At 52.3% G+C, this 13,215-nt stretch overlaps 1 protein-coding gene across 1 annotated transcript; it reads right to left on the reverse strand.

Annotated features, from left to right (window-relative positions):
- Window positions 1–260: 260 nt before the first annotated feature.
- LOC118535967 (spermatogenesis-associated protein 31E1-like) lies at window positions 261–12,983 on the reverse strand. Its single transcript, XM_078062187.1, has 5 exons — window positions 12,878–12,983; window positions 9,629–9,690; window positions 6,252–6,842; window positions 2,995–5,516; window positions 261–333 (listed from the first exon to the last, which is right to left on the reverse strand). The coding sequence occupies exons 1-5, from the start codon at window positions 12,981–12,983 to the stop codon at window positions 261–263; spliced, it is 3,354 nt and encodes a 1,117-aa protein (XP_077918313.1).
- Between the last annotated feature and the right edge of the window lie 232 nt (window positions 12,984–13,215).

Below are 13,215 nucleotides of genomic sequence, written 5' to 3' on the forward strand. Positions count from 1 at the left end.
TGTTTCCTTTAAAAATAAGACAAAACTCACAAACCTGACAAAGCTATTATGTGCAAAATAACATCCCAGCCCCCTGGGAAGTGAGAGTCCACATTTTTGCTGGTTTATTTTATTCCTCCAGCCGACTTGCCACACGCCTTTACCGTGTTTCCAAAGTAAGGAAGTCAGCCATTTTGAATTCAGATCTTGTCTCCAAAAAATGTGACACGGACATCCTTTGACTAGACATTAGTAAAACTTGACAAATAAGATATTTTCTCTCATTGGAGGTTGGTGGCATTTTGCTTGTGCTTTTGTTTCTCTAAAGTGTGGTCCGAACAAGCTAATGAAAACCTGTGGAGGGGAGAGTTTGCATATCTACCGGTGGAATCTGTAATTCTTTTGTTCGGGGGCAAGGACCTAGCACAAGGATAAACATTCATGAGCCTTTCCCCGAGCGGAGACCCCCATGTGGGAAAATGCTGACAACGTCCCAGAGTCAGGGGTTCTCAGGAGGGCACAGCCTCGTCCTGCACTGCAGTTTGCTAAGTGGTTTCAGGTCCACTATGAAGGTCCTGTCACTGTGTGGCTGCTCGGCTCCTAGTGACTCTGAGGTGTCAGGCTCTGTGTGGGACCTCTCAGAGAGGAGTCTCTGTGCGGGATTTCCCAGTGTTCATCTCTGTGGGTGTTCTCTCAGTGTGGGGTCCTTGGATGTGAGGTCTCTCTGTGTGGATCTGTGGGATAAGTATTTCTGTGGGTCTCAGGGTGTGAGTCTCTGTGGGAGGTCTTTGTGTAGGGTCTTGCTGTGGGGTCTCTTTGTGGGATCTCTGTATGGGGTCTCTGTGTGGGGTCTTGGTGTTGGTCCCAGTGTGGGTCTCCGTCAGAGGTCTCTGTGTGGGGTCTCTGTGTGGGTCTGTCAGAGGTCTCTGTGCGGGGTCTCTGTGTGGGTCTGTCAGAGGTCTCTGCGCGGGGTCTCGGCGTAGGGCTTTCCCTCTCCGGCCTTGCACCGTCTGGCAGGAGAAGGGCAAAGGGACTTGCTCCTTCCTGATTCTGGCTGTTCCACCAGCATCCCGTCCGTGGCACTTCTCCCGACAGGAGCGTGGGGTGCACGTCTGGTTCCCCAACTGCAGGACTCACCTCCTGGTGCCCCTGGGAGGACCTAGCAGCAGCCAGGCTCAGGGACCCTGCTTTGGGCCACCCTCTCCTGAGCTCCCGAGGGCCCAGGGCGCTCTCTGTCCCGGTCCTGCCTCCCCCGGGGCCTGGTTGCCGTGTCAGTGCTGGGCGCACCCTGGGGGCCTAGAGGCAGGACCTGGCTCCAGAGAGAAGCTGCGGCGGAGCAGGCCTGCGCCCACTCCGCCCTGCACCCTGGGTCCCCTCCCACATGTGGGGTCCTGATGGCATGGGGGCAGGGCCATGCCTGCTGCCATCTGGATCGGGGGTCCCTCCTGGAGCAGGACTCTCCACCACACGAGCGATGTGTGGGGGCCCCGGAGGATGATGTTGGGCTGGGAACAGGGCATGCAGGGGGCCCCTCCTGGACTGCACCCTCATTCTGGACGGTCCGTTCCAGCCGGGTGTGGGACAAACTCTATCTGATGACCTCCTCCCCCTTCGGGCTCTGGGGTAACCAAGACCGGGAGCCAGGCAAGACTTGCTACATGATCCGGGCCAGTCCCTTGGCCTTGGAGTCCCCACCAGTCCCCTGGGAGCTGTCCTTGGGCCACACAAGTAAGTAAAGGTCGCAGACTACAAGTCTGTCCCGAGGCCCCCAATCCCGTGCAATCTTATCAAATTGTGCAGAAATTAAGCTTCCCTGCCCGAAGGCCTTGCTGCCTCTGCGCGCCTGACCCTCTGTGTGGGAGCCTCAGGGGGCTTCTTTCCCCCTGGGCCCGGCAGCTGGAGTGGGGTGGAGGCCCTGCGGCCACGGGGCCTCTAACTTGTCTCCACTGGGCCTGTAGGTGACAGTGGGACACCACGGGTCCTCGGTCGTCACACCAGGTATGGGCACACCATGTCACTCTGCCTCCTTCCTGGAGTCCCACCTAGGTGCAGTGTCCCCCTGCCTCCCAGCCACCCCCCTGCTCCATCCCCCAGAAGGGGAAGGGGTTGCTGGTGAGCAGGGCAGACTGGTCCACAGTGGCCTCTGTGCTCCCCACTGCACACCCTCAGAGCCGTGAGCTCCTCCCTCGCTGCTCCAGAGCATGAGAACGGGGGCAGGGGGGGTGACACTGAGCTAAGAGGGGCTCCCGGGTGATGTCAACCCAGCTTCATCGGAGAGAGAAGGGTTCCTGGGGTAGCTGTGCCCTACTCCCCCAGGAGATGGGGAGCAGGATTTCTCCCACCTCTGCACTGAGGGCCAACCTTGCGCCTCCAAACTCCGCGCCCCACTCTGACATAGGACTCTGTCTTCCACATGTCCCGGAGCCCGAGGGGGATTTCTGCCTCTGCAGACCCTCCCTACAGCCACACAAGTTCAAGGTAGAGAGAAAGCAGGAGAGGACGGGCGGAGCCAGATCCTGGTCTTGGTCATGTTCATCTTGTCACGGAAACCGAAGGCGTGTGAGGGAGGGGGTGGGGGTGCACCACACGGTCCCCCTCCCTCCAAGGCCCCATGCCTTCTGGAAGCCAAAGCAGGCACTCGGGGAGAGCAGACCTTGATCCTTCCCTTCCCCCGAGCAGGGCACAGACAAAGGCCGGCATCTCTCATGAGAAAGAAACATTTATTTTGGGGAAACAATAAAAATTGTGGTCCAGAGAAGCCCTTAGCCCATAGAGGATGTGCTAACATGAGAAATAAAAGTTCTTCTCTGCACTGTTTGCATTTTTTCTTGGAGAAAAGCAGTCCCACCAGGAAAGGCATGAGAAGCATACCCTGACGGGCCAGATGAGACGTATCGGAGGAGGCAGTGCCTCGGGCAGTGGGGGTGCGGAGGGCGGCCCGAAGCTCCTGGCACCATGGACCCGTGCTGGCAGGGTCTGCCCGGGCACCCCGGCACCCTGGCTGGGAAGGCCCACCTGTTGTCCCTGCTTCTGATCCACTCGGTCTCGTTGGCGCAGCTGTGGCCCTTGGTGGTGGCTTGCTGGTTGGAAGCTGTCTCCCTCATCACTCTCCTCTGCTCTTGATAGGAGAGGACTCTGTGGTAGCAGACATTGGGACCTGCCGAAGCCTGGAGATCCCTGTGGCACCAGCTGAACTCCGGGGCCCGAACTCCGTGGTGAGGCACCATTTTCTGCTGTAGGATCTGTCCCACAGCCGTCATGAGCACCTGAGCCTCGGCCGTCGCACTGTCCACAGCTGATCTGCCTGTGACCGGTCCCCGACTCCGGGATGATGAAGACTTGCCTTTTTGAAGGGGATCTTCCAGTCCTTTGCCTTTACTGGAAAAAAACCACTGTATAAAGTGCCTCAACCTTCTTCTGAAGTAGCTTTCCGGAGGAGCCGTCTCCTTTTTCAGCAAGAGGTGACAGGCCTTTCTTCCTGAGGACTCCGCTGCGTCCTTGTGCTGGACAGTGCGGCTCATCTCACTGATCTGGAGGACCTTTAGTGCTGACAGCTCTTTTCCAGGCTCCCTCGGGCTGGGCCTCCTGTGGTCCTCTCTCTCAGCAGTGGGGGCAGATGACTTGCTCGGGCTCTTACATTGGTCCCGCGGTCCCAGAGGCTCCGGCTGCCTCTGGATTTTCTGTCTGCTTGATCTGCGGCCGTACAGTACCTGGGAAGCTGATGTGTCTTCACTGGACCCACTCTGGAAGCCATACAGGGACCCCTGAGAAGCCAAGATGTCTGCAGCAAGGAATACATCGGACTGACAGTCTTGGAGAAGGCTGTCAGTGGCGCAGTCTTGAAGGAGGACACCCGTTTCACAGTCTTGCAGGAGCACGCCGGCGGCATTGTCTTGAGGCTGGTTCTCTGACTCCATGAACTCCCGGAGCTCAAACTCTCTAAGCTGTGCATCAAGGCAGAGCTCTTCTGGGTCTTGGCCGACCAACTCTGTAGGTGGCGAGGGGCTGTCACTTTTCTCTGAAGACCCTGATCTTCTCAGATCTGCACGGATGGTTTGGTTGTTGGCCCACACGCCGGGTTCCAAGGTGACTTCCCAAGCGGGAGCCTCCTCGACCTCCCCAGCGTCCCAGGACTCTTTGGCACTCAAATACTGGGACTCTAAGTCGAGCTCTAGCACTTCTATGCTAAGGCAGGAGTCTTGTGAGGCCCATCCCCCACTCTCCCTCCTTGGCTCACTTGTGGCCATTGCTGGACTTGGACTTGACTCCAGGTTGCTATTCATAAGAGTCCCTGAGGCAGGTTCCCTGTGCCAGATTCTGCCCACAAAGCTGTATGTGAGGGTCTGAGAAGGTGACCTGGCCTCCTGTCCAGCCAGAGGGGCCTCCGATGGCCCACGGCCATCACGTGGTGAGGTCCCTTCCAGGGCCTGCTGGATTTCCTCACATGTAGGCTGGGGAGCAGGGAGAGGACTCCCCAAGGTGGGATCAGACTCTTTTACCACCTTCTCTCCTTGATGGGGCTGAGGAGGTTTTCCCAAGAACTTGGTTTTGGAGCGGGCCTTAGATACACAGGTGGCTAAGCAGGGAAGGGAGGACCGGGGAAAGAGGAAGCCCTTTTTCAACTTAAAGAGATTTACAGGCTTGAGGACCTTGAGGGGTAGTCTCCACCTGTGCTTCACCCGAAACCTTATAATATGTGCTTCTAGCATCCGTTGAGTGTATGGACTGAGGATGGAAAAATTGTGGGAGGTGGTCCTGTAGGGTTCCCAACCCTTGGAAAATGCTGGCTTTCCAGTTTTCCTGTGAGTGCTTGGCTCTCTGGGAAGGTCCAAGGCATGGTGGGCAGCGAGCCTGGAATGATGAACATCTGCAGGGATCTGACCTTCTCTGATCTGTCCCAACTTCCTGCCCAAATGCGCTCTTAGGACCTTCTCTGGGTGCTTCTCGTCTGCGCTGCTTGTTGAAGGTTTCAAGTCTGTGTCTGACTCCTCAGAATTTATTCCTGGAGCCTTCCCTGGAGAGCTCGCCAAGCCCCTGTGTAGATCTTTCCGGATCCTTCCTGCAGTAGACCTTGAATCCTTGTCCAGGTTTTTTCCCGGCATGGTCCTTGCTGGGTACCTGGACCCAGTCTTCTGTGTAGCCTGGCAGGTTCCGTCTCTAGAGTCAGACTCAGACGCGGGTCTGTGCCAGGCCTTTGCCTGTGGCACCTTCCGGAACTCTCCGTGAGGCTGTATCAGCTTTACAGATAGCTGGATCCTGTGGGGCAGGCTACTTTGGTGCTTCACGAGCCTCTTCCAAAGGTGCCACTCCAGTTGCTCCCGGAGCTCAGGGTCGATCAAGTCCCCGGGAAGGACAGAGACTGACCCGTGGCCCTGGGGGCCCTGGCCATCCTGTGGAAGGTTGGGAGGACCTTGACTAAAGACTTCCTGAGATCTTTTCACCACAGCAGGTAAGGTCCTGCCCCTTTCTAGTTGCTTCTTCAAAAAGTGACATTCCAGGTTTTGAATTGCAGTTGAGGTGAAAGATGGTGTCTTCTTCTGGGATTCAGGGCAAGATACCTCACAGGTCCCCATCTCGGGTGGAAGAGAAGGTGGTCTGATTGGGACAGAAGGTGCAAGGTGGGCCTGGGGCTGGGGCTGAGCCATAGGCAGGGGCTGGGGCTGGGGCTGATCCAGAGGCAGGTGCTGGGGCTGATCCAGAGGCAGGTGCTGGGGCTGAGCCAGAGACAGGGGCTGGGGTTGATCCAGAGGCAGGTGCTGGGGCTGATCCAGAGGCAGGTGCTGGGGCTGAGCCTGAGGGAGGGGCTGGGGCTGGGACTGATCCAGAAGCAGGTGCTGGGGCTGATCCAGAGGCAGGTGCTGGGGCTGATCCAGAAGCAGGTGCTGGGGCTGAGCCCGAGGCAGGGGCTGGGGCTGGGGCTGATCCAGAGGCAGGGGCTGGGGCTGAGGCTCATCCAGAGGCAGGGGCTGGGGCTGATCCAGGGGCTGGGGCTGATCCAGAGGCTGGAGCTGGGACTGGGGCTGATCCAGAGGCAGGGGCACGTGCTCGGGCTGATCCAGAGGCAGGGGCAGGTGCTGGGGCTGAGCCAGAGGCAGGGGCTGGGACTGGGACAAGTCCAGGGTCAAGGGTTGGGGCTGGGCCAAAGTGTCAGATAATGGCTGGGTCAGTGAAAGATGTGGAGCTATGTTGGCCTGAATTTGGAGTGGCAAGGCATGAGAGAGTTCATTGAACTGGACAGATGGGAACTCCAGTGGGGAATCAGTCATGCTGACAGTGGCCACCAGGGACTCACTGTGCAGAAAGGGAAGACCCCAGAAGAGCTGGTTGCGTTTCTGCTGTAAATTGTTCCCCGAAGTCTTGGGATGTGGGGGCTTCTCAGGACCGAGCAGCTGTTGTGGTTTGCCTCTCAAGCTGCAGAACTGTTGGTCACCCATGGTGTCCCGCTTGTCACCTGGCAACTTGAACATTCTCCCAAAAGAGGTCAGGTGGCAGTCTGCCCCTTCCTTCTTTTCCTTCTCCTTCCAAATCTTCAGTTCTGTTCTCTTGGCGATTAGTATCTCCAGAAGCTTCTGGATGTCAGGGTTGATGAAAGGGGGGATTCCAGTCTCTCCCTGTCTGTGTGTGGGGTCTCCCCAGAGCAAGGCCTCTGGTAAGGGGTGGGCCAGAGGCTCTTGATTGGACTCCAAGCGTGTGGAGGTGGAGAGGCTCCAGGTTTTGGCAGCCTCTTGCCACCAGGACAGCGCTGAAATGGGACAGCTTGAGCGGCCCAGGCCTGAGATGACTGGGACAGAAGAAGCTAACCAAGGGGTGTGTGGAGACGAGCTCTGTGGGATGGGGCGCAGTGGGGGTGCCATTGAGTCACACTGAGGGAGAGTCAGAGGAGAGTCTGGCTGCTCCGGGGCCAAGGAGGCTGTCAGAGGCGGAGGGCAGGCTTCTGAAGCGGGGAGCCATGGTGGGGAAGGGGGAAGAGCAAGTGGCTGGTGTGAAAAGCCATCCGGGGGAAGGAAAGGCTCTGATGGCCAGGAAGTACTCAGGGAGGAGTGTGAATGAAAAGAAATTGAGGAGGTCATTGGTCCTAGTGACAGGGTGGAGGCCAGAGGTAGAGGGCGTCCCGTCAGAGGAGCGGGGGAAGGTGATGGGGCCATGGTGGGAGCATCTTCCATAGGCTCCCTGCATGGTTGATGGGCTCCAGCAGGCAGTCCTCTGCGCACCTGCCCAGGGGCTGCTTGCTGTAAGAGCTGAAAGCGCCTCTGGGCAAAGAACCTTGCCAGGTGGCTGTGGGAGACAGGAGGTGTGAGCGGGAGACAGGAGGTGTGAGCCGAAGCCAGGAGCAGGGGGGCCAGAAGGGTGGGCCCCATGGCCCTCCATGCCCCCACACCCACTTCACAATGCTCCTGCCGTCCCTCATCCCAGGGCTTTAGCCACACTGTCCCTGTGGCTCCTCCCAGACCCCCAGAACAGCCCCAGGGTGCCTGCAGCCCTGGGCTCGCACCATAGACTCTGGGAGGAGCACCCTGGAGAGAAGGGGGAAGGTTCTTTACCTTTGCAGAAGGGAAAACAGGTCCTGAACCTCTTCCAGTTCTTGCAGGCAATCTCTGAAAGCTGGAAACAGGAGACCGGGTCACAGAGCTGAAGGCGGGGGCCCAGGGGTCTTATAGGAGGCTGAGTACAATGTCCCTTTAGGGGAGACCTTTGGGGGATTAGACTCGGGAGCCCCAAACATCAGTGTCCAAGGCCACGTGCCCGCACAGTGATAGCAAGGCTCATGATGGGGATCGCTTCCCCATTCATGACCTTGTTGGGGGAGGAATGACCGGGTCGCCTCACAGAGAAATCTGAGCAAAGCTGGGCAACTTGTCCACAGTTGAAGCTGGAGGTCCCACCTCCCAGGCCAGGCCCTGGGGCCCCTGCTGGGCGACACCCGTTTCCAACCCCTCGGGGCTTCGTTCTGGCCCAGAATCTGGGAAGCGTCCAGGTTCCGCTCTCCCTCCCAGGAGCCCCTCCCCCTCAGGAGCCCCTTCCCCACTCCTAGGAGCCCCCCCCGCCAGGGCTCTGTTTCCTGAGGGATGGGCTCAGGCCCTGGTGTCCTAGAGACGGTGGGGCTGGGCCCTCAGAGCAGGGGGGACGGTGTAACTGGGGTGCGCAGGGCTGAGTGGCAGATGCTCACTTTTTAGAGTCCGCCTTTTCTTCTTACTTCTGTTGTTCCTTCTCCATGGCTCCTCCTGATGCTGAGATGAGAGAACACGGGGAGGTTGGGACCCCACCCCCAGCAGCAGATGTTCACTGCTCATGAACAATGTGACCTCCTACATTTAACTAAGGGGGGGGGCTGTGGTTTTCTTTCGTTTTACTCATTTCCTTTTCAAGATGGATAAAAACGTTTTCAGTTTTCCTTCTTTAAAGAATGTACAGAAGGATTTTCTATGTGAGAAATTTCTTTGTCACTATTCCTCTGCTCAAGAAACACACATATTCCCAGACCTATAGGCGCATCTGAGCTCCTTCACGTAGGACCCCACTTCCCGAGGCCAGAGCCCCACTCCAGCTGCTACTCGGGGCCTCCTGGGCTCAGTACTGCCCTCGATCAGCCCCGACAGAGGAACATTCACCTGAGACACCTGCCCCGGGAAGGTGGGTGGTGAACCGGTGCCCAGGGGCCTGACCTCTGCTAGAGATGCAGCTCTTAACTGCCAGTCCTCGGCCACTGGTCACTGTGTTTGGGACGTTGTCCTGGAGCCCTCCACCACACCTGGACTCCTGGCCTGAGATCTTTGGGTAGAAACCCTTGTGCCCCTCTAACCCCTGCCTAGTCTGGCTTATCCCTGGATGGATGGTGTTCTACTCTTTCCTGAGAATACACGTTCTATTCTTTCCTATCCCAGGAGTCTCTCCAATAATTCAGAAAAGTGGAAATAGTAATAGAAAAGAAGCTGGTGCAGCCACTCTGGAAAACAGTATGGAGTTTCCTCAAGAAGTTGAAAATAGAACTACGCTATGACCCAGCAATTGCACTACTGGGTATTTACCCCAAAGATACAAATGTAGTGATCTGAAGGGGCACCTGCACCCCAATGTTTACAGCAGCAATGTCCATAATAGCTAAACTATGGAAAGAGCCTAGATGTCCATCAACAGATGAATGGATAAAGAAGTTGTGGTATATATATATACAATGGAATATTATGCAGCCATCAAAAAATGAAATCTTGCCATTTACTATGACATGGATGGAACTAGAGGGTATTATGCTAAGCGAAATAAGTCAGTCAGAGGAAGACAAGTATCATATGATCTCACTGATACGAGGAATTTGAGAAACAAGACAGAGGATCAAGGGGAAGGGAGGGAAAAATGAAACAAAACTAAACCAGAGAGGGAGACAAACCATAAGAGACTCTTAATCTCAGGAAACAAACTGAGGGTTCCTGGAGTGGATGGGGGTGGGAAGGATGGGGTGACTGGGTGATGGACATTGGGGAGGATATGTGCTATGGTGAGCACTGTGAATTGTGTAAGACTGATGAATCACAGACCTGCACCCCTGAAACAAATAATATATTATATGTTAATTAAAAAAATAAAAAAAAAGAAACCTAAAAAAAAAAAGATAGAATCATACTCTGCTGGGTCTGGGCCAAGGGTTCCTTACCTTCTTGATGTTTCTGTGTTTCCTCTGTGGTGGTAAGGATGGATTAGGCTGGGAGAAGGAAACTAACAGGAAAAAGAGCCCCAGTCCACATAGGAAGGCGAGGATATTAAGTGCCCAGGAAGTGGGACTGGAGCTCAGACAACCACCAGTAATGCATTTCTGAGGGAAGAGGTAATTCTCCATCTCTTTCCTCTGAAATTCATTAGTGTCAGATCACACTGCTGCCCTCAGGTAGCTGAGCACTGGGAGTGCACTTGTGGACACAAAACCCAGGCCCACATCACAGAGCTGTGGTCTGGTCACAAAGGGCTCTTGAGGGCAGGTAGGGGACACAAGTAGATGGACCACAGCCCCTCCCATCCACCCAGCCCTGCAGCTCCATCATCCCTCCACCCTCCCGGGCCTGACACTCCTACCTTCTCAGCCTGCTAGAGATAGACCTTTGTCAATTTGCTATTCATCCTGCTTGGAACTCAGATAATACCTGGTTCCCTTGAGAGCTCTACTTGCACTCCATCAGTTTCATAGCTTTTAAAAATCTGGAGTTGTCCTTGGAATTTTGGTTAATTCCCAGGAACTTTTGCCCTCTGTCTGCAACTTCAATCTCCCCACATAATATGTTTTTGCCTTGTATCACCCTGGTACAAAAGAAACTCAAATGTCTTTTGTGCTTCTTTAGCCATGTATATTTTGAAAACATTTTAAGATGTTTTATTTCAGTTCATCTCCACTATCTTCAGCTAGAGGGACTTAGAAAATTAGTGATTATTCAAAATTTACAAAGCTAAATAAGTATAAAACAAATTGAAATAGTTAAACCTCCAAAGTATGTTTTTCATATGTTTCTAGTATTTTTGCTTCTGAGATCAGTAGAGAGTAAACTGCAGAAACAGTTTCAGAACATTCTGTATAGACACACATATACATGTTTACCCACATTCTTTAACAAATCCAGCATTTTTAAATCTAAGAATCAAGTTTTTGTTTTGTTTTGTTTTGTTTCATTTCAAAAGTTTCCTTTTGTAATTCTTGTAAGTTTGTATATCTGGGAATATCTTTATTTTGCCTTCATTTTTGAAGGACAGATTTGCTGGGTATGGAATTCTGGGTTGACAGTTTTTTTAAAGATTTATTTACTTATTTTAGAGAGAGAGAGCATGAGCAGGGGAAGGAGAAGAGGGAGAGGGAGTAGCAGATCCCCCACTGAGCAGGGAGCCTGACACAGGGCTCGATCCCAGGACCCTGAGATCATGACTTGAGCCAAAATCAAGAGTTGGATGCTCAATTGAGTGAGCCACCCAAGCACCTGAACAACTTTTTCCCTTTCAGCTTTTTGACTGTTGTCATTTCAGGGCCTTTCCCCCACTGGTTCTGACTAGAAGTCGGTGGTTAATCTAGTGTGGTCCTCTGGTGTATGAAGAGAAGTTTTTGTCTTGCAATTTCAAAATTTCTCCTTTGTTTTTGCATGGTTTGACTGTGATGTATCTAAGAGCAGATCTGCTTGTTTTTATTTTACTGCAGGTAAATACTGAATCTATAGATCAAGATTTTTCCATCAAATTTGGTAAGGTTTCAGCCATTATTTCTACAAATATTGTGTCTTTCTCCCCATTTCTCCTTTCTTTCTGAGAACACTCCCTTAAGTAGATAAGAACTTCCAAATGATCCCACATTTCTCCCAGGCTTGCAGAGAACTGCTACCCACGACCCCAAATTTCTCAATATTCACGTTAGTATCTAGAAAGTAGTTTCAGTTCTGAGAAGGTCTTTGATACGGAGTGTTTTGCAGGCATCATGGAAAGCTGCCTATGTAATGATGTCATGCCCGTGCACATGTGTTCTGACTGTGGTGGGGCTCTGAGTTAGAGCCATCACTTTGGAAAATGCTTTATCATGACCTGGTCCAGGCTGAAGAGAGCGGGCCTTTTGACAGAGTGATGAAACAGCTAGAGCTAGAGAAACCCCTCCATTTTGTAATATCAAAAAATGGGGACCAACCCAGTCCAATCGAGTGGAAGGTATGTGCTCAGCAATATGCCGGAGGATCGTGCTCAAGTTAAAATAAATGAACTACAGCGAAACATCGTAAGAGTAAATTATGTAGACATGCTACTGAGCAAGAAATAAAAGCGACTTGCAGAAAAATTGTACAGGATGATTCCTTTTGTTCTAGTTTCAACACTAAAAAATAAAATACGATTTAGCAACGCATTTACTTTGGTAAAAATATAAAGAAAACACTGAGAATAATGAACAGGATTGATGAACGGAGGGATGTACAGATGATTCCAAAGGTGTGGATGATCCTGCATTTCTTAGACAGGTTGGGATGTCTATGGCTGTTTTTCATTATTCCTTACATCTTCTATATAATTTATAAATGTCAACTTGTAACTTTTAAACACTAAGACACATGGTAATGTAAACAACTCTATTGGAAATAAAATCGAACATAGCAAAAATAAAATAGCCAACAGCCTCATCAGGAAGGGAGGAGAGAAACTGATCGTAAGGATGCTCTGTGCTCTAGAGTAGTCTTTGTTCTCCACACCTTAAAGATCCCCATGTGACTTTCAGTTTTGAGGCCGTGCATTGCTGGGGCCTCCCCACTGCCCTGTTTATGACAAGCTGTATTCAACTCAGATCACTTTCTGACGGTTTCCAAACCTAGAATAACAAAATACAGATCTGTGATTCTTAGCGGATGGCACTTGCTTCTTCTTGGCTGGAGATTTTCAGCAGTAAATGAAGGTATTGGGCTCTGGCTGTTACCGTGGCTACATTCTGACTGTGCCAGGCAGCAGGACCTGGGTCTGACCAGCCCACGATCCAGGCTCTTGGGACAAGGTGACCGTGACTCGACAGAAAACAGATTCAGACCAGACCTCACACTTGTGGATGAGTTTTTATGAAAGCAAGGAAGAGGAGGTGCGAATGTATTTGAATTTAGACCAGTGACTTTCAGGCTAACAAGCCCTGAGCTCGCCAAGTGACGGATAGAAAGGAGCTTTTCATAAATAAAACATGGGGAAAAGTAAACATTTGAGATATATAGCTGCTTTTGAAGAAACTTAGATAGGACTTTCATGTTTGGAGCATTTTGCTTGTTTAGTTATAAACACTGATCTAAATATTTATGTGTAATATGTATTTTTTATAAGAAAAAAAACACAATGTTTCTATGTATTTACACTGGGCAGACATTTGAAATGCACTATTTTGGAGCTGGTGTGACATCCTTCTCCTTACATGCCTCATAACGGCAATGACGGTCATGGAGATGGATTCCACCCTTGTTTTCCTGTTCCTTGTGCTTCATCTGATACATTATAAAATCTGTGCTGACAGAACACATGGTATACCATCTTACCTTTTCTGTGACGAATGCCAAGATTTGATAAATGCTTTACCTGAGAGTGCTCACTCAATAGCCCAGGTTGTAACATTGAGCCCTTTTGTGTCTCTGTGTCATCTATTCAAATCCAGGAAGGTCAGTTGAGGACCTGCCCAAACTCTGGGTCAGAGAGACACAAGTCTCAGATTATAGAACATTACCTGAAATAGACAAGAACTTCCAAATGATTCTG

The sequence above is a fragment of the Halichoerus grypus genome, chromosome 14, assembly GCF_964656455.1.
Source record: "Halichoerus grypus chromosome 14, mHalGry1.hap1.1, whole genome shotgun sequence".
In the NCBI taxonomy this organism is placed as follows: Eukaryota; Metazoa; Chordata; class Mammalia; order Carnivora; family Phocidae; genus Halichoerus; species Halichoerus grypus.

Excerpts from the sequence above, each read along its gene's own strand:
- LOC118535967 (XM_078062187.1), bottom strand. The coding sequence starts at position 12,983 with ATGTGTTCTGTCAGCACAGATTTTATAATGTATCAGATGAAGCACAAG. Across the intron at positions 9,691-12,877 it reads TCATTGCCGTTATGAGGCAT|TTTCCTTCTCCCAGCCTAAT; the intron begins GTAAGGAGAAGG and ends TTTTCCTGTTAG. Across the intron at positions 334-2,994 it reads ATCAGAAGCAGGGACAACAG|GTTTTCATTAGCTTGTTCGG; the intron begins GTGGGCCTTCCC and ends TCCCCTCCACAG.